Source organism: Tursiops truncatus, chromosome 6 (assembly GCF_011762595.2).
Source record: "Tursiops truncatus isolate mTurTru1 chromosome 6, mTurTru1.mat.Y, whole genome shotgun sequence".
Lineage (NCBI taxonomy): Eukaryota > Metazoa > Chordata > Mammalia > Artiodactyla > Delphinidae > Tursiops > Tursiops truncatus.
The window spans coordinates 79,462,688-79,483,403 of record NC_047039.1 but is presented as its reverse complement, the minus strand read 5'-3'; the positions used below and the strand labels follow the sequence as shown (position 1 = coordinate 79,483,403).

The 20,716-nt window shown below is 39.6% G+C and overlaps 1 protein-coding gene across 7 annotated transcripts in view; it reads left to right on the top strand.

The window, feature by feature from the left end:
- Window positions 1–20,716, top strand: part of RNF38 (ring finger protein 38) — a 123,745-nt gene that overhangs the window by 36,735 nt on the left and 66,294 nt on the right. For all 7 annotated transcript variants that reach the window (XR_012332586.1, XM_073806291.1, XM_073806290.1 and 4 more), the window contains exon 2: window positions 15,458–15,528. Coding sequence is in view for 6 of the 7 variants with exons in the window: in XM_073806291.1 (XP_073662392.1) it covers window positions 15,458–15,528 (71 nt within the window). In the remaining variant the exon portion in view is untranslated. The remainder of the gene's footprint in view (window positions 1–15,457; window positions 15,529–20,716) is intronic.

Here is a 20,716-nt window from a genome sequence, read left to right as displayed (position 1 = left end):
TATATCCAGACAAAAACTATAATTCAAAAAGATACATGCACCTAATAATAATTCTTAAGCTTCTGAGGTCTGCATTGTAAAACTTATTACCTTGTGCATTGCTTTGCCCTCCCCCAGGCCGTGGCACTCTAAGGTAGTGAGAGCAAGAGAGAGGGCATCTCTACCCAAGCAGGGGACGATGTCAGGCCTCTTACCTAGCCAGCTGGGTAGAGGGAACTTTTTTCCTTCCAGTTAGGAATGGCGTTGACACTTGCCCCACCCCCTACCTCTTTGGCTTTGTGGAAGTAAGTGAATCTGAGAATGAGCGTGCTTTCCTACCTCCAGGCCTTTTGCTCAGCTCAGTGAAAGCTCTTCTCTGTACTGTACTGTATGTCCTGAAGCTCTTCCTGCTTGTAAGGGGATTGGGATGAAGTGTGGGGGGAGAAATCTTGAATACTTGATTTTAGAGTAGTGAACCTGAGAGGATCTGTTAAAAACCATTCACTTACAGTCCAAGTAAAACTTCTTGACAAGCTATTTTAGGGTCAACCTCTGATATTTAGGCCTTGTTTCCCTTCCTAGGTTGAAAGCTGCCTGAAGATGGGGACCATATTTTTGCTGCCTTTACCCTCCTTCCAGCACCAAGCTCAGTCTGACAGCAAGTAGCATTAATTGGCTTATCACTCATCAGGTGATAAGTGAACAACACTGGATTTTAGAGTGTTGCCCTTAGAAAGGTTTGAATTCAGGTGGAAAGGATTAGTTACCCAGATGGAGGATAAATATTTTACAATTAAGGATGTGCGAATAATTTTAGGCAAGATACAACAGTAACTGACCAAGCTTAGGTAGATTTTCCTCTGAGTTGATTTTACATACTGGCATTTATATTTGGTCTCACTAACATCATCGTAGATAACCAAGAATTGATATACGAAGATATTTTAATTGTAAGATTTGTTGAGAAAAAAAGCAGATAGTATACATGTGACCCATCTGATGCTGGGTGAGAAGTGGCATCTTCGATAGTAAGATTGACGCATGAATTCTCTCACTTTTCTTGCCCTGATCAGCTGAAATGCCAGGAGAGGGAGGGAGGGGCTGGCCATGTGCCACTGCAGCCTAAGTGGACTTTTAAGTAGCCATTCCTGTCCTATTTGCTTCCTCAATGTTTAGCTGTGTAGGGGCAACCAAAAGGGAAAAAGGAAGGGCCTGACTTTTTGCTGGTGGTAGAAGCTGCTTTCTTTCAGATCTAGCAGATCAGGAAACAAACTTCAAAGATTAGTGACCCAGGTTGCCATGGCAAGGCTAAAAGATGGATGATTATTCATTTTTATATTATTTATTCTTATGTTCCCATTCTTTTTTTTTTTTTTTTTTTTGCGGGCCTCTCACTGTTGTGGCCTCTCCCGTTGCGGAGCACAGACTCTGGACGCGCAGACTCAGCGGCCATGGCTCACGGGCCCAGCCGCTCCGCGGCATGTGGGATCTTCCCGGACCGGGGCACGAACCCGTATCCCCTGCATCGGCAGGCGGACTCTCAACCACTGCGCCACCAGGGAAGCCCATGTTCCCATTCTTTAGTGCTAATCTTATTGTGTCTGTTTCCTGCTATTGATTATGCTTCTGTAAATTAGAATATCTTCCACACATTACAGAAGGAAAAAATGGATATAAATGAATCTAAGATGATAATTCAAAATATGCTATTTAAGTTTATCATTACTATTTTAATAATGGGCAGTCATGTTTCAGAAAAGGAGCTGAGTGGTTTAGCTCTTTCCAAACTGAATTGGGCTGTCTTTTCGTTTGGATCATGAGTTTCATGTCAGCTTTCCCATGGAGATCATTTAGTACATCCCTGGATACTTTACAATGAACTTTCCCCAATTTTTTAGTTTTCTACTCTTCACATTTTGGTACCTTCCTCATAAAAACAAAACAGAACACCCTGCTACCACTTAGGAGTGATCAAAGCCTAATTTTAGTGGAAGATTCATCTATAAAACGTTATTACACAATTATGAATATACCCTCAGAAGGCTATCTTTAGCATTAGGAGCTGACAGCATTATGTGGGAAGCTTAATATTTAAATGAATTGTTTTGCGATTTTGAAACAGGTGATTTTTTTTTTTTTTGAGGCAAGTCAGAGAATTTTTTTTTAATTGAAGTATATAGTTGATTTACAGTGTTGGGCTAACTTATGCTGTACACAAAGTGACTCAGTTATACACATATATACATTCTTTTTTTATATTCTTTTCCATTATGGTTTACTCCAGGAGATTGGATGTAGTTCCCTGTGCTATACATTAGAACCTTGTTGTTTATCCATTCTAAATGTCATAGTTTGCATCTCCTAACCCCAAACTCCCAGTCCATCCCTCTCCCTTCCCCCTTCCCCCTTCCCCCTTCCCCCTTGGCAACCACAAGTCTGTTCTCTATATCTGTGAGTCTGTTTCTGAAACAGGTTATATTTTTTAAGAAATAAAAATCTCTAAGTCCTGCTAGGTAAGAAAACACAGAATTGCAAAGAACTAGATTATATTTGTTGCCTAGAAAACCCTACTCTTCTTACGAGGGCTTATCTGTTTCTGAAATTTCTATTACTATCATTTTGATACAAACACAAAATGTGACATAATTATGTTGGAAGACTGGGTGAGATAGGAAGTGAAACAGGAGGGATGGAAGAGTTTAGTCGTCTGATAGTGGCATGACAGAAATTCAATAAATAACTCATAAAATTTGATAGCCAAACAATCGTCATATATGCATATTATGTAGGAAAATTGAGGTCAGTACTGGAGGAAATGCCTAGAAGATTTGACGATACTGGCCTCTGGGAAGGGAGACTGGGTTGGGGGGGGGGTGGGCAGTGGAAGAGTTCTTTTTTCATCATAAACCACTTCATTCTTTTTTATTTTTTAAACTTATGTGCATGTGTTACTTTTACATGATGGCATTTCACAGAGTTGACTGGGAAATGCGTCTTTATAGAATTGGTTAAAATATAAGGTAAATGAAGGGCAGAGACCTTGTCTTATTTATCCCATGTCCCTAGGATAGACTTGACACAGTGAGGGTTTGATAAATACTTAATGAATGAAGCAATTGCAGAGATGAAATTTCTGGAGTATGAATGAGATTAGAACCTTCAGGATAGAAGACAAATGCTCTCCACTGAGCTGTAAACGACATAGAGCAAGGGGTCTTGCTTGCTTTTTGTTGTGTCCTGTACATAGGTGTCTGGTATAGAGTAGGTGCTCAGCAAATGCTCAGGGCTCTCTTTAAAATAGACAATTCAAGAATTATAGCCTTGAGGGCAAGAAGTAAGGGTACTTCCCTCAGCTTGTGTATTGTTGCATCTATCCAGCTGAAGCATACTCCTTGCCTCACTTGGTTGATCCTTTGTTAGGCATAAAATCAGAGCTAATCAATTGCACAAAGTCTTTGTATATTCAGTAAACTTTTTTAGTAGGGCTTTCTATGTACAAAACTTGGCATTAGGCTCTATAGAGGTTATAAAGATGAATAAGGCTCAGTGTCTGACTCCAAAGAAAATATAGTCCAGAAGGGGAAATCAAATTTCTATGTGTTTAACTATTATGTACAAAACATATTATGAGGCCTAAGCAGCTTGTGTGGGAGAAAGGAGGAAGGCATAATTAAATCTCACAGAGGGTGGGAGGGTAGAGAGACTGATTAAAGTGCAGACCAGGGAAGGGAGGGGATGAATCAGGAAGGCTTCCTTTGCTTTCTGTTCCCCTCTCCTCCCCACCTCACCCCCGCCTTTCACTCTTTTATTTCCTTTCTGCCTTCCTTTGTTTCTGCATTTACCTAGTGCCTGCCATGAGCCAGGAAACGTGCTACCTGCTAGAATTGAAAGATAAATTAAGGATCTTATGGTCTGGTTGGAGAGACAGACATGTAACCAAAAAATTACAGTATGATGAGTGCGATGAAAGAGTTCTAGCAAAAAATTAAGGAGTTAGGCAGTGTCTCACAGGAAAATCAGCAGCCTTGGTTTGAATAGAAGTGTTATTTATAACACCATTTCTTGAATTACAATGTGCCAGGCACTGTGCTGTGAGCATTTTTATATATTTACTCTTAATAATAATCCTCAGAACAACTCTGTGAAGTAGGTATAAGTAGATATTACTCTTCCCACTTTAGAGATGAGGAAGGCATGTGATATGTTAAATGACATGCCTTAGACCACATATTCAGTAAATGACTGAACTATATCTAGGTCTGACTCCAAGGTTTATTCTATTCAAGAAACAACTAGAGGAATCCTTATAGATTGCTGGTAGAATTGTAAAATGATACAGCCACTTTGGAAAACAGTTCCTTAAAAGGTTGAGTAGAGGTACATATGACCCAACAGTTCCACTCAAGAGAAATGAAAACAAACATCGACCCAAAAATGAATGTCATAACAGCACTATTCACAATAGTTCTGAAGTGGAAACAACCCACAGGTCCCATCAGTTGATGAATGGTTATCCATACACTGGAATATGTAGTCACAAAAAGGAAATGAATTGATAACATGCTATAACATGGATGAACCTTGCAAACAAACATTAAGCTAGGTGAAAGAAGTCAGTTACAAAGACCACATTTTATGATTTCATTTATATGAAATGTCCAGAATAGGCATATATACAAGTTAGATTAGTGATTGTCAGGGGCTCATAGAAGGGGAAAAGGAGGTAATGGCCTGGGGTTTCTTTTTAGGGGGTAATGAAAATGTTCTAAAATTGATTGTGATGGGTGCACAACTTTGTGAATATACTAAAAAAAAAACACTTTTAACTTTATACTTTAAATGGACGAATTGAATGGTATGTGTTTAAAACAAAACATTGTTTAAACAAAATAGTTTAAAACAAAACATCCTGAGACTCTGAAATTGAATTTTCTGCTGTAGGTAGCTAGAAGTATCATTACTTATTGTAAAAATAAATAAGCAACTGATCGTCACTTACAGAGTAAGACTGGCTTTTTCCTCGCATGTTATTTATCAACATTTACTTTACGTTAATGTCTTTTTTTTTTCAGCTGCTTTGGGTGTTAGTTGCTGCATGCGGGCTTTCTCTAGTTGCTGCATGTGGGCTTTCTCTAGTTGCAGCAGGCGGGGGCTACTCTTCGTTGTGGTGCACCGGCTTCTCATTGAGGTAGCTTCTCTTGTGGAGCACAGGCTCTAGGTGCACAGGCTTCAGTAGTTGTGGCTCACGGGCTCTAGAGCACAGGCTCAGTAGTTGTGGTGCACGGGCTTAGTTGCTCCATGGCATGTGGGATCTTCCCGGACCAGGGATCGAACCCATGTCCCCTGCATTGGCAGGCAGATTCTTAATCACTGCACCACCAGGGAAGTCCCTAATAATGTCTTAAAGTGTATTATTAGCTAATAGAGTTCGTCTAGTAAGTTTTAAGTAAGATTTCTAAAAATAGTGCAGCCTGTTTTGTAAGTTCATTTGGAGAAAGTTTGAAGCATTGAGGATAGATGTGTAAATAAAGTTGGGTTTTAACAATTGGTTGATACTTAAATCTTTGGAGCAGACATATGGAAATTGTTGGTTGTTAAAACTCGGAACCTTCCTGGCACTTTTCTTCAAAGCCATGCCATAGACTCTGGTATCCCGGTAGCAGTTGTGAAGGCTGCTGCAAGTGATGTGATTAAAACCCAGAGAGATCATGTTGCAGAGTGTAGCAGCCCCCAGGCCAAGTATTGGATAAGGCTCAATATGTTTTCGTGTCCTGCTACAAAATCAGGCACTTAAAAATAATTCTTTCTGCTAGAGTGAAAGGAAAAGAGCCCTGAATAAGCAGTAGATGGGAGCAGAACCAAAAAATTAGACTTAAGTGCTGAGAGTCTCTTTTGGACAGTAATTACAGTGACAGTTACTTATAAAGTACAGGCAAGTTCCTGGGGGTGGATTTTTAAAAAGTCTACCTGTCTGTCTTATTGTAGAATGAACAAAAAAGTAGCTGTTTGGTTTTTTTATATTATTGATTGAGTTCAGATGCTTTTTAGTATCTATGCCAATTATTTGGATTGTGGTGGCTGGTAGGCTAATTAAGTTTTCAAAAGACTGATTTGGAAGGGTTGTTAATACCTCAGAAAATGGGACCAGATTTCAGAATAATTAATTAAATTTATAGAATACCCACTATGTGCAAGGGCCTGTACCAGTGTCCTAAAGAATCTAAAAGCAGTGTAAGACCTAGCATCTTTTATCTGAATTTTACTGTCTCCTTGCTGGAACTTATAAATCCATCTGCTGCAATGCATAATTGAATTCTCCCTTGCTAATCTTTGGATTATCAAAGAGATTCTGTCTGAGACATGACTTCCATCTTGGCCCACTTGTGACCCTAGTTAATCACTTGACCTCCTTGGGATGTGTGGACAGTAGTTGTTCTAAGCCTTGATCATCATCTCATGTACTTAACTGGTATATAAAAAGCCCTAGGTAGATCACTGAGGCATGAGGTTCAGTCCTTACCTGCCCAATGCTGTCCTTGAGCCAGGCCAGGCGAGTGATTCTATCTATGTCTCTACTCCCAGTTCTCTGTATGTGTTTGGGGGAGGATGGGATGGAGAGGAGAGAGACATCACCTTTGAGGGGTTTCATGAACGAGCCAGGTAAGCGCTCATAGGTTGGTCTCAACTGCCTTCTCCAAGGTACTTTTGTCAGAAGCCATTACAGATTTGGACTGGAGCTTAATAACAAAAAGAATGGAGTAAAAATTTCCCTGCCTACACTTAGGCTAACGGTTGCATCTTAGCAGAACATCCTAACAGTTGCCACCAAGATTATTTTGTAGACAGGGTCTCAAAGGAGATAGAAGATAATGGATAGTTAACCTCAAGAATCCTGCTCATGGTCATGGGGGTGCTGTTGGAGTCCTCTTTTTTTTTTTTTGGCCTTGCTGTGTGGCTTGTGGCATCTTAGTTCCCCAATTGGGGATCGCCCCACCTGCAGTAGAATCTGTGCCCCACCTGCAGTAGAATCTAGGAGCCCTAACCACTGGACTGCCAGGGAATTCCCTCTTTTTTTTTTTGAGTCTTTTTTCTTGAGTTTGTTTGTCCTATTTGGTCTAGTATTCCTAGGGATACTGGGAGCTAGCCTTGGAGTTAGGCCCTTTTTTTAATGAGCAAAAATAAGAAAAAAATTTCCTCCTGTTACCCAGGGATTACCATTGTTAGTATCATGGTGTATATTCTTCTGAACGTTTCCTTTGTATATCTGTGTACACATATACATATTTATTTAACCATCATGAAAGCATAGTATTCATATTCTCTATTCCGCTTTTTTAAAATCTTATTTATTTTTAAAATAAATTTATTTTTATTTTCTTTTTGGCTGTGTTGGGTCTTCGTTGCTGTGCGCGAGCTTTCTCTAGTTGCGGCGAGTGGGGGCTGCTCTTCGTTGTGGTACACAGGCTTCTCACTGCGGTGGCTTCTCTTGTTGCAGAGCACGGGCTCTAGGTGCACGGGCTTCAGTAGTTGTGGCATGCGGGCTCAGTAGTTGTGGCTCGCAGGCTCTAGAGCGCAGACTCAGTAGTTGTGGCACACGGGCTTAGTTGCTCCACGGCATGTGGGAACTTCCCAGACCAGGGCTCGAACCCATGTCCCCTGCATTGGCAGGCAGATTCTTTACCACTGCGCCACCAGGGAAGCTCCGCTTTTTTTTAAGTTAGCATTTTATTTCAGTAAGTTTTCATCTCATCTAATTTTACCATATTCAGATTTTTCCAATTCTCTCCCAAATATCCTTTTTAACTAGTTTATTTAAAGTGATATGCAATCGTATGCACATTGTATCTATTTCCTTTAATTTCTTTTAATCTAGCACAGTTCCTATCTTTTCTTTTTCATTTTATAATAATAATAACACTGACTTATTGAGAACTTCTGCAGAACCAACTTTTGGATGAGCTGATTGCTTCCTGTGATGTCTATCCCTTGTATTTCCTGTAAACTGCCAATTATATCCAATAGTTTGATGGAGCGAAGGAAAGTATTTTTTGCTTGGATGCCAAACAGAGCTTATGTCTGAATTTCACAGTGTATCACATCAGAAGTCACATCTGGTTGGCCCACTGTTAACGATGCCAAGATTGGCCATTGGATTAAGGTGGTGGGATTAGGTCTCTTTACAGTGTAGTTAGGTTCTCCGTGCAACCATAGATAACGTGGGTAGCGTTACTTTGGCACTTTACAAACCCCCATCAACCATGCACTTAATGACTTTAGCCTAATTGGTGACCCTTGCCTAAATCAACAGTTTTATGGGGCTTGCAAAATGATGTTTTCTAATTCTGAAATTCCTTCTGTATCTATTAGCTGGCATTCTTCTGCAATGTAGAACTAGGGCTATTCAGTTACTCTAAAAGGTAGGATAAATGCATGAGTTTTAAAAAGTTGCTATTAAGGGACTCCCAGATTTTCATTGATATGTGTTTTGGTTAGCTACAGTCTTTTCTTGTTGTTGTTTTTAATGCTTAAACTGGTAAAAGTTTGGCCAGTGGGAGCCGCTTTTTAATGCTTAAACTGGTAAAAGTTTGGCCAGTGGGAGCCGCTTTTGGTCCTGTAGAACAGGTTTCAGAAAGCATGTGGTGCTTAGGTTGGTGCTATTGCTCTCCCCATTGTCCACTTTTGTAGCTCAAAACCTTTACTTTAAAATCCTCAAATCTTTGGGAATTTCCTGGCGTCCAGTGGTTAGGACTCCACGCTCTCACTGCCAAGGGCCTGGGCTCAGTGCCTGGTCAGGGAACCAGGATCCCGCACGCTGCCTGGTGCGGCCAAAAAAAACAAACAAAACCAAAAATGAGTCTAGGAAATGCTTGAGAGGGGCTCACTTCATACTTCTAGATTAACCCACTACTATTACAATGCAAACCCCCATCCTCACATGTGCACATTGAGGAATAATTCTAACAGTGCTCAAAATGCCACATTTTCATGACAACTTAAAGAGCCTAACCACTTTTAAAGAGATGTGCACATTTTGCCCAAGTCTCTGCAGTTCAGTTTTGTGGTTTAATGCCCCTCATTTTTTATACCCAGATTTCGAGGAATATGCATATATCTCAACAATGGTTTTCTGCTGATGTTTATCTAAGAAGATAATATGTTAATGTTTCACAAACTCAGTACAACATTTTTTTTCTTCAAAGCAATATGCAGAAGAGCTTCAGTTATTGATACATTCCAATTATCCTTGAGAGAACGTGACATTTGGAAAACCATGCTGCATGTCAACAAAGAGGGTGTGGGTTCTAGATGGGCCTGGCACTAAGAGGCCTTATTACTGCATATGAAGAAATGGTGTTGTTTGACAGTGTCTTAAGGATATAACATAATAGCATGATAATTTGCTACAGGTGTGTTTATTGTGTTTTAGTTCCCTTTTAGGAAAGAAGAAGAGGTAGGAGACATGATCAGGAAGGTCTAGGATACCTAGGTCATGTGAGACCTCATAGACCAAGGAGTAAGGACTTCGTATTTTATTTTGAGTGAGAGACGGAACAAGATTTTCAAAGGAGGAATGACATGATCTGTCTGAACCTTGAAAAGGGTCATTCTACATGGAGAATCGACTGGGGAGGAGGTAGGGAAAGTTCATGGGGAAAGAGTGGAACTAAGACCAGTCAGGAAACCATTGCATTAGTTCAGGCTTTGGCTTGGGTAGCCTCAGTGGATGATGCTGAGTAGTTATATTTCAGGCACATTTTTGAAGTGGGACCAGCAGGATTTGCCAACTCATCAAATGTGGGATGTGAATTAAAGAGAGGAGTTGAGGAAGATGCCAAGGGTTTTGGCCAGAGCAGCTGGTGAATAGTTCTGCCATTTACTGAAACTGGAGGCAGGTTTAGAGGAGAAGATCAAGAGCTCAGTTTTGGACGTGTTATGTTTGAGATGCTGTTTAGATATCTAAGTGATTTCGAATAGGTAGCAGAATATGGAAATCTGGGTTTCCTTGGGGTGGGAGGTGGGAGAGTCAGAGCTTGGAAGTAAAGATTTCGGTGTCATCAGCCACGGGACTAGTTGGGATCACTAAAGGAGTGAATATAGATAGAAAAGAGAAGTCTGAGGATCGATCCTCGGGACATTCCAACCTTTGTAATGGGAAGATGAGAATCCAGCAAATGGGACTGAGTGGCAGTCAGTGATGTAGGAAGCTTTTGTGAGGCCAAGTGAAGAAAAGGGTTTCACAAAGGAGAGTAGGGTCAGCTGGGTCAAATGCTGCCGGTAGATCAAGAAAGGTTAGGATTCAGAACTGACCATTAGATTTTGCAGTATAGTGGTCTCCGGGAACATGACAAATAATGTCTCTGCTTTACCTCACTACCTTTACCCTTGTGGACTTAAAACACTATCTGATATTCTTGGCAGTTGCTCAGAAACTTCTCCACTTGCCACCGCTGTTTCAACCTCGACGTCTTTGTGTTTCCTAGTTCTAAACTACGGGCTTCATACCCCAACTTGAGCCCTCACTTCTGTTCTCTTCCCTCGATTTCACATACTTGTCTGACTCTTCCCAAGATGTTGCACATCTATTTTCCCTTATAATGCTCCTGATCTGGTTCTCCCTCTGGTCCCAGCACTTTCTGCTAACCATTTTGGGAGTTTGTAACTATTTTGGGTGTGTCATGGACTCCTTTGGTAATCAGATGAAGTTTATAGGCCCCTCTCCAGGAGAATACTTTTAATTGCATAAAATAAAATACATGAGATTACAAAGAAAACCAATCATACTGGAATGTAGTTATCAAAATATTAAAAACTAATTTGTGATAAAAATATATTTGTTATTATATTTAATGTATTAAATAACACATTCTAGCAGTGGGCCTAAGAGCTATTGTAAATTTAGAGTAATGATAAGTGTAAATGATATTGCAGTATACCTCCAGCAACTGTATTATATGAAAATATATGTGGTTTTTATTAGAGACAAAATCGCAGGTACTGTCAATCCTAACGTGGTTTGTTGTTGTATTCATAATAGAGTGGATTTTTTACATTTAGTTTCAAGTTAATGAAAATAAAGATAAAATTTTATTCCCATGTAAGTCTTGGTTAAGAACCTAGAGAGAGAACTATCATGCAGGTGTGAGGAGAGCACTGAGTGCTCACCAGGTGGGGGAGCAAGCCTGGTCTGCATGGAAGCATCCTGCCACATTTCTCATGGGGAGTGGAGGATTCAGACATTGACTTTATGCCTTGAGTAGTAGAGTGCCAGGGTAGGTTCTTGAGCAGGAATAATAACTTTATAAAATGCATTTGAAAAAATCAGAAAACCCATGGTAAACACTGTCATTTAATGTATGTTTGGCTAGATTCTTTCAATTTTCAAAAATTGGCTCCTTTATTTTAGTATAGAAGGTTTCTTCTTTTGCCTCTGTGTGCTTCTTTCCCTGACTAGCTATCCAAAGTTGCTTACGATCTGTATTTTATTCTTCAGGAGTTCAGTTTGAGTGATCTGTCTACATTCTTTTTCTTATGGGGCAGGGACAGCTGGAGAGGGAAACTGGTGCTTTTGTGCTTTCATTTGCCTCTAGGATGCTTCTGCATTGTTTTCCAGCAAAGGGCCCTTCCCTTTGTGGCAAAGGAGTGAATTCTGATATTCAGGGGAAAAAATCAGAGAGAAACCTTGCCCATTTAAAAATTGGGTTCTATTTTCTTCCTGTTGAGTTTTGTTTTTCGGTTTTTTCTTTTTGGCTGCACAGCTTGTGGGATCTTAGTTCCCCAAGGGATCAAACCAGGGTCCCGTTGTGAAAGCATGGAGTCCTAACCACTGGACCACCAGGGAATTCCCATTACTGTTGAATTTTAAGAGTTCTTTGAATACTTTTGGGTATCATTCCTTTATTAGATACACATTTTGCAGATATTTTCTAGCAGCATGTGGCGTTGTCTTTTCATTTTCTTAAGTGTCTTTCACAGAGCAGAAGTTTTTAATTTTATTGAAGTCCATTTTACCATTTTTTTCTTGATGGATTATGCTTTGGTGTCAAGCCAAGGTCACTTAGATTTTTTCCTGTTATCTTCTAGAAGTTTTAGAGTTTTGTGTTTTACATTTAGGTCTATGATCCATTTTGAGTTAATTTTTGTGAAAGGTGTATGGTTAGTTTCTAGGTTCTTTTTTTTGTATGTGGATGTGTCTATTCACTTATTTTTAATACTCTCTTTTGGAAGAGATTTTTAAGTTGCTAAATAATGTATCTCAATCTTCATCTTTCCAACTACATGGAGTCCACGTTTTTGACAATGGTCCCATAGTTATTAGATGGTATTATGTGAACTATTTCTAACAAAGTTTCATTTTTCTTACATTGTGTCCAAGAGAAACACACATAACATGATACGTTAAATACAACGGTTTTGCGTAAGAGTAAGATAAATGTCTGTTTTGGTACCTCTTTGAAAGGTATCTAAATGTATGCTTATAATCATCAGTTCTTAGGGTTCTTTTCACCAGTCTAACTTCAGTATTACATGATATTAGACTAATAGGAGACTGAAAGTATAATTTTTACTAACTCCTTGAAACTCATCTACTGAATTTTTTTTTTTAATAATAAAGTTTTTTTTTTTTTTGGCGGTATGGGGGCCTCTCACTATTGTGGCCTCTCGCGTTGTGCAGCACACGGTCCGGACGCGCAGGCTCAGCAGCCATGGCTCACGGGCCTAGCCACTCCACGGCATGTGGGATCTTCCCAGACCAGGGCACGAACCTGTGTCCCCTGCATCGGCAGGCGGACTCTCAACCACTGTGCCACCAGGGAAGCCCCTATAATTCAGATTTTTAAAATTATTTTATTTTTATTTTTGGCTGCATTAGGTCTTCGTTGCTGCACGCGGGCTTTCTCTAGTTGCGCCCAGCGGGGGCTACTCTTTGTTGCGGTGCGTGGGCTTCTCATTGCGGTGGCTTCTCTTGTTACAGAGCACGGGCTTCAGTAGTTGTGGCACTTGGGCTCAGTAGTTGTGGCTCACAGGCTCTAGAGTGCAGGCTTAGTAGTTGTGGTGCATGAACTTAGTTGTTCCGTGGCATGTGGGATCTTCCCGGACCAGGGCTCGAACCCATGTCCTCTGCATATTGGCAGGCGGATTCTTAACCACTGTGCCACCAGGGAAGCCCTCACCTACCAAATTTTTGACAGAATAGTTTATGTTGTGATTAGATTTGTCATTCTACTATCCCAGGAGATTTTAGTATTTGGGGACATTGTCGTATATATATTCTTTCTTCCAAATTATGGTTGTAGAATATGTTAAATGATGTTAACTGTTATCAGTACCAGTGGGAACTCTATGGTTTATATTATTCTCATCCATAATTGTAACTTTTTGGCACCTGTACCTTCCGCCATCTCATCCTTCCCAGAATTGTCATCCAGTGGCAAAAACTTGTTAAGCTTATTAATATTTCCGAGAAATAGAAATTAGAAAGATCTTTTGATGTGATCAGACTTTTTAAATTGTTTTTTTATGCTAATACTTTGTTGATAAATTTTCTTTTATTGAATTAGTTAAGGAATCAGGCTGAGTAGATTATAGTGACACACTATATTACATATGCTGTCAGTATGCTATATATATATATACACACACACACATACACACACACATATACTGTATGCTACAACTTTATTTAGTATTTTTATTCCTGTGTTTCAGTGAGGTTGTTTTCTTATTTTGATCCTTTTTATATTTTATAATCAATGTTATTTAAAATGAGTTGGGAAACAACAGTTTATATTGGGAAGTTAAGAATAGTCACTGTCACTGGGATTATTGATTCTGTACATTTGAAGAAATTATCTGGTAAAGTTATCTAGTAAGGATTGTTGTGTGTTTTTTTTGGCTGCACTGCGAGCCTTGTAGGATCTTAGTTCACTGACTAGGGATTGAACCTGGGCTCCCGGCAGTGACAGAAAGCGCAGAGTCCTAACCACTGGACCTGCAGGGAATTCCCCTAGGACTTTTTATCCTTTGTAGTTTTTAATAATTTTCTCTGTTGTAACCAGTTATTTTCTCATTTTCTTTTTATGAATGCGTAAGAGTAATATATGATAAAAATCTGCCTTTGAGGTCTAAAAGAGTTATTTCAGTAAGTGTAAAACCAAAATTTTTATTGTTAAGAAAATGTGTCAAAGTTTAGTTGGCAGCATTCTTTCTCAAGCATATAGAATAATTGGACATCTGATTTGATGGCATTGTAAATTTTATAATTTTATTTGTCAGTGTAATGTCCACAGGAGTGACAGGGGGATGTTTTCTTAGGTTCAACTAAACATTTGCACATTCAGACTGGTAAAACCACCATAGGTCTCACTTGGCAACATTTATTCAGAAGAATATAGGACAGAAGCTATAACTTATCAGTAAGACAGTGGGAGTCCTTGCAGCAGTTGATTCTTTCTGAAGTGATCTTCTCACAGCTTAGGTCTGAAGTGCTCTTCTCACAGCTTAGATTCAAAGAGATGAAATCCACATTGTGTGGTGCAGAGAACTCCATGGGCATAGTTTCCAGGATCTTTCGCCAGGACATGCCTAATTAGGTAACATGTCACCATACTCAGAGAAGTTCAAGAACGTGGCTTCCTACTAAGTGGCTATTGTACTTCCAGTCCAGATGCAATTTACTAATTTGGTAATTTCTATCTTAAGAAATGTTGCCAGGTAACATAGGTGGTATGCTGTTTAATCAGGTTAACAGGGATTAACCCAAGGTTGAATTCTCATACATTGGGAGAACGGGTTTTGCTCATCTTTGGTCCACAGTCATGCATGCTGATTTTTCATTTACACCTTCTTCTTTTAGTATCATCTTTCAGAAGGTTTTTCTTACTCCAAGATTATTTTTTAAATGTCATTTGTTTTCCTATTGGTTAGAAATGTCACTTTTGTCATAGAGCAGTTATTAGGAGATAGTTCTTCAAATTAACAAATGGTTGTGTATATTAAAAATGTATTTTTTAAAGTAATAAAAACCTATTTATAATCTTACGATTGTGTATTAGATTGTGTTATTTGTATGCTGAAAATTTATAGGGTCAATTTTTTCCTCAAAGAAACTATGTGTAGTCTGAAAAGCAGTATACTTTTTTCTAAATAGAAGTTTGCCTTATTGAAGGCTGTTGTGCTTTCTTAGGTGGCCTTACTCTGAAAACTAACCACTTAGTGTAGTAGAAAGTGGTGAATTAGGGGTTTGAATAATGGGGTTCTGGTTTCAGACCTGCAACTTCACTGACTGCTCCGTTGTGCAAGTCAGCCTCTCTGTGTTTTGTTTTGCTCAAACTGCATGAATAACAATCCCTATCCTGCCTATTTCCGAGTATTGTTGAGGATTAGATGGGATGATGGATATAAAGGCACTTTTAACTGGTAAAGCCGTTTAAATATAAGGAATTATTGCATCTTAACTTTTCCTCCCTTTCTCTTGTAGGTAGTGTTGGTGCTTCTTTTCAGTGCCAGTCCATCCATCACGACCACATTTGTCATGATGACAGTGACAAGGTGAGGTCCGTGTTGATGTCTACAATGGTGAAAATGCATGCTGCCCTTACATCACTGGATTCACTTGCATAACTGGTCGTAGGGGCAGAAGAGTGTGACTTGGGGGGCACAATGTTGAGATGCAGAGAGCCTTGCTGGTTTGTGTGCCAGCTCACTAAGACTGCTCCAGAAAACTTGCAGATAATTCCCAGGAGGTGGGCTGGACTCCTGATAACGCATTTCCTTACCCCCATTCCTGTCTCTGTCACTGTGCTGCTTCTTTTCCTGCACAGCCTGGATGGATTATCTTAATATATGAACAGGTGCTCCCAAAGCTGATAACTATTTCATCAATTTGTGTCTGTTTTCAATTTGAAATACCTCAGACATTCCGATTTGGTTTGTTTTGTGGCTGATTGTATTACGGCTTATTCTCATGCTTACTTTTTTTTGGCTGTTTCCAAAGCCCAATTTAAATGTTGAGGAATGACGGTGGAACCTGTCTGATTCATGCAAAAGAATCCTGCTTTGGGCCTTTTTTATTTTTTAAATCAGGTCCAGACTTTTGGTATTTTGCTTCTGTTCTTTTTATCTCTAAAGAAACTGGTCTTTGGGGGCTTTCCAGTACTCATCAGCACCCTTGATGGCCCAGCCCTTGAAGTAGATACTAATGTGGGCTTGGTGTTTGGAACGGCTGGCTGCTGATATTGGATGGGCTTAAATTTAGTCTTTTCCATCATCAGTTTCCAGTGGTCTCCCTCCCATTTCCTGTGTCTTGTATGCAGGAATGTATCAGTCCCCTGGTAGTTTCCCCAGGCAGACCAATCCAAGTGCTGTTTTTCTGCGCTGTTGTAATCAAGATCCTCCTCCCTCATCCTGTTGGAGCTTGATCAAGATGTTGGTTGATCATTGGGATTTTCCAAATGGCCTTTTTGTTCTGTGTGTTGCTCTCTCTGTCTTTGTGAGCTTTGCTCAGTCAGATTTCAGTCTGTTTACAGAGAGAGTGGTATGATTTTAGTATTCCAGATTCTCTCTTATTATGATAATAATCCAGAGGCATGGGTTTAACTTTTAACTTCTTTTAGAAGCAAGCCACTGAAAAAGACTTCTAGACTATATAGTTAGCTCCCTAAAATTCAGTATACCACAGATTTTAGACGAGCATTTGAAAATAAGACTGATAGAAAAGGCAAAATCACTTTTGGTCAGTAATATTACAAAGAATTGTGTTACATCATTGTAAAGATGTTTGGGGGTTAAAATTTCTTTCCGCAGCTAGGTATAATATGCCTCTATCCATTGTTCATTTACAGTGGAGAAGCCAGACTATTCTCTGTTCTGTCTCCAGGTTTAGAGTCAAGAGATGAGATTTCTGTCCATTTCTGCCAGATACTTTTTATCTACTTTAAAATGTTTTTCCTCCTAATTTCTGAATCTTTGTATGACTCATCTTGTGCTTTTAGGATGGGATCTTTCCTGAAATACATGGGGGGAGGGCAGAGAAATTTTAGGGATTTTTGTCACTTGATCAGCAGATCAAAGAACTGTCAGAGACTGCTCTCCTCTCCTGCCTACCATGCATATATTTATGATGGTTTACCAGAGGGAAATGGAGAGAATGGATTAGGGTCTCTTGACTATATTTATAATTGATTCAACTGATTCAGTCAGCAAATAATATTTGTTGATAGGCAGCTATGTTTCTTGGCACTTAGGGAATATATCAGGATACAAAACAAAGATTGCTGTTTTTTCATGAGTGCAGTCTAACTGGGGGAGGCAGACAAAAAAATAAACATAACACATAAGTAATATAGTATGCTACAATAAGCACAATGGATTAAAGAAATGTACAGCAGAATAAGTGGGATGAGGACCACCATGAGTTGGATGTTACAGATTGCAGTTTTGAATAGGATCATTAGACATCATTCTGGGGAGGAGAGTGGTGGATAGGACAAGAATCAGATCTCTGTGTTTGTAGCAGCTTCTGACTTCTTTCTTTCTATAATAAATGGGTATTGGTTTTGCAAAAGCAGCAACAAAACCTGCTGCCTGATATCTGATATATGCCACTTGGATAGGTATGTGTGTTCTCTCTCTCTCTCTCTCTCTCTCTTTCCCTCTGTCTGTCTCTCTCTCTCTCTCTCTCTCTCTCTCTCTCTCTCTCTGAGAATTGAAGGGATTATAGAGCACAGCTAATTCAACCCTCTTTTTAAAATAAACTTGCAAGCTGTGACCCCAGTGGGAGAAGAGACTTGTTCAGGAGTCACCATGGAGTGCTGCAGCTAGATCACATCTTCTGTCCCTGATACAAGCCATGTAAAGTAATTGTCTAGCTATTCTGAAAACATTGTCAAAACACATATTGATGCTTTGCTTATTATCCTCACTTAGCTTTCAGGCATGGTCCATTTCTCAGATTTGGGAACAAAAGTTGATTTTTCTTAAACATTGTCTGAATTTTAACTAATCCATGTGTGATGTGGGTGGAACAAAGGAGAAAAAGGGCCAGTCCATTTGTCGGACCTCCATTCTACAACCTTGGAAGTGGTGGCAAGCCCCCAAATTCCATGGTTTGGCTTGTTTTCCAACTTAAGTTTCTCTGCTGCTGTACATCGGCTTGTCACTACAGTGTGGGAAGGAGCTGTTTCCAGCTCTGAGGTTTACTGTTAACTACTGTGAGTTACATACTCTCATGTTCAGTTTATATTGGGCATAGCAATTGACACAAAGCCCTCCAGCAATATTTTTATATTCATTCACAATGTCATACCCTATAATTTCCAGGTAGCAAACACTTATTATATATCAATATTTGAGTACCTATTATGAACTAAGCATTGTTCTAGGCATTGGGGACAGTGTATTGAACAAAACAGACAGGAATCTTTACTCTTATGGAACTTGCTCTCTGTAAGTGGGTTAGGGAGATGGCAAGACATAAATAAAGATACTGTTAGTTCATTTGTGTTATGAAGAATAATAAATCAGGTAAGGGATATAGGAGTATTGGGAGAAGATTACCTTCTAAACACCCTTTGAAATAGGGGTTGTTTTATCCCCATTTGTAGGTGAGGAATGTGAGACATAGATTAAGTAGTTTCCCCAAGGTTACCCAGTTAGTAAGTAGTAAAACTGTGATTCAAACACAAGCTACCTAATTCCAGAGTCTGTACTTGACCATCTGAAGAAATCTGTTCCTAATGTAGCTTTACCCACTCAACTCTGACATGCTCAGGGGAAAATATCTTCAAGTGGAGAAGGCCCTGGAGAATCACAGTGAACCAAGTCACTTGGCAGGTAATCTTTGCCTGTCAGTTTTTTCTTGCCCAGCTCCTTTTGGCCTCCATTGTGATTCATGACTATTTGTTACTCCAGGCTTCTCTAACCTGACACCCCTGCCCTGATTCATACTCAGAAATCTGTGCTTCTTTATAAGAAACCTCACATTGTGTGTTGCTGTATTGCACTGATCAAATGTGATGGTTATGTAGAAGCAGTTTAAAAGTATAAAGAATAACACAAAAATGTGATTGTGATAGCATATTTATGTTTCACTTAGATACTGAAGTTAACCTAAATCAGCTAATGTCACCTTGGGATTATTAAGTAGTCATCTTCACAGTGAGAACAAGCTTGACATGGGGGAATAGGTCTGTCCTGAGAATGAGATAAAACATTGAACAATATGATAAAAGGAGACTATTCCTTCAGGTGAGATGAATTAATTTGTAGCCTCAATGGTACACTCTTTCATAGTGGCCTGGTAATACTTCTGGGAAGTCTGGCCATTTGAGAGAGGGAAATGGAGAGTTCTTTCTAAACTGCATGTGAATGGCTCCTCAGAGCAGAAGTCTTTTCTGGACAAAACTTCCTTTTGCTAGCCTTCAGTCCCTTTGTCATGGAAGACGGTACCAATCTGAGTTGTGTACAGGTATTCGCACACAGACTGCTTTCAGAAAGATGGGAAATGTGCTATACTGGTTTTTCTTCCATGACTGTATACTTCCTTTTATCTTAATTTTTTAAGTTTTTAGTTTTTTAAAAAATTACATGTTGATTGTAAAAAGATATGCAGCACTACCTTCAATCCCTCTCCCCAGAAGTAACAGCAATTGGAATTTTAGTATTAACCAGATTTTTTAAAGTTATATTTGTGTAAAATATTTTTCATCTTTTCAAACAGTGGTTTTTAGTATATTCAAAGAGTTGTTCATCTATCTCTACTATCTAATTTTAGAACACTTACCACCACCCCGCAAAAAACCTATACCCATTAACAATCACTCCCCATTATTCCTTCCCGCCAGCTCCTGGCAACCACTAATCTTTCTGTCTCTATGGATTTGCCTGTTCTGCACATTTCGTATAAATGGAATCACACAATATGTGGCCTTTTGTGTCTGGCTTCTCTCACTTAGCATGATGATTTCATGGGTTTGTCTATGTTGTAGCATAAATCAGTACTTCATTCCTTTTTATGGGTGAATAATATTCCATTGTGTGGATCTAGCACATTTTGTTTATCAGTTCCCCAGTTAGTGGATATTTGTTTCCATGCTCTGGTTATTGTGAATAACACTGCTGTGAACATTTGCCTGTGAGTGTGTTTTTGTTTTCACATGATTTTAACAATTTGAGGATCTGCCAAACTTTTCCAAAGTGGCTGCACCATTTTGCATTCCAATTGAGGGTTCCAGTTTCTTCACATACTTGCCAATACTTTTTTCCTGGTTGTCTTTTATAAATTGATTGATTGATTGATAGCTACTTTGGTTCTTCGTTGCTGTGTGTGGCTTTCTCCAGTTGCAACGAGCAGGGGCTACTCTTCGTTGCGGTGCACGGGCTTCTCATTGCGGTGGCTTCTCTTGTTGCGGAGCACGGGCTCTAGGCACGCGGGCTTCAGTAGTTGTGGCACACGGGCTCAGTAGTTGTGGCTCGCGGGCTCTAGAGTGCAGGCTCAGTAGTTGTGGCGCACAGGCTTAGTTGCTCTGTGGCATGTGGGATCTTCCCAGACCAGGGCTTGAACCCGTGTCCCCTGCATTAGCCAGTGGATTCTTAACCACTGCGCCACCAGGGAAGCCTCTGGTTGTCTTTTAAATTATAGCCACTGTAGTGAGTGTGAAGTGGCATCTTATTGTGGTTTTAATTTGCATTTCTCTAGTGACTAACTATGCTGAGTATCTTTTTATATGTTTATTGGCCA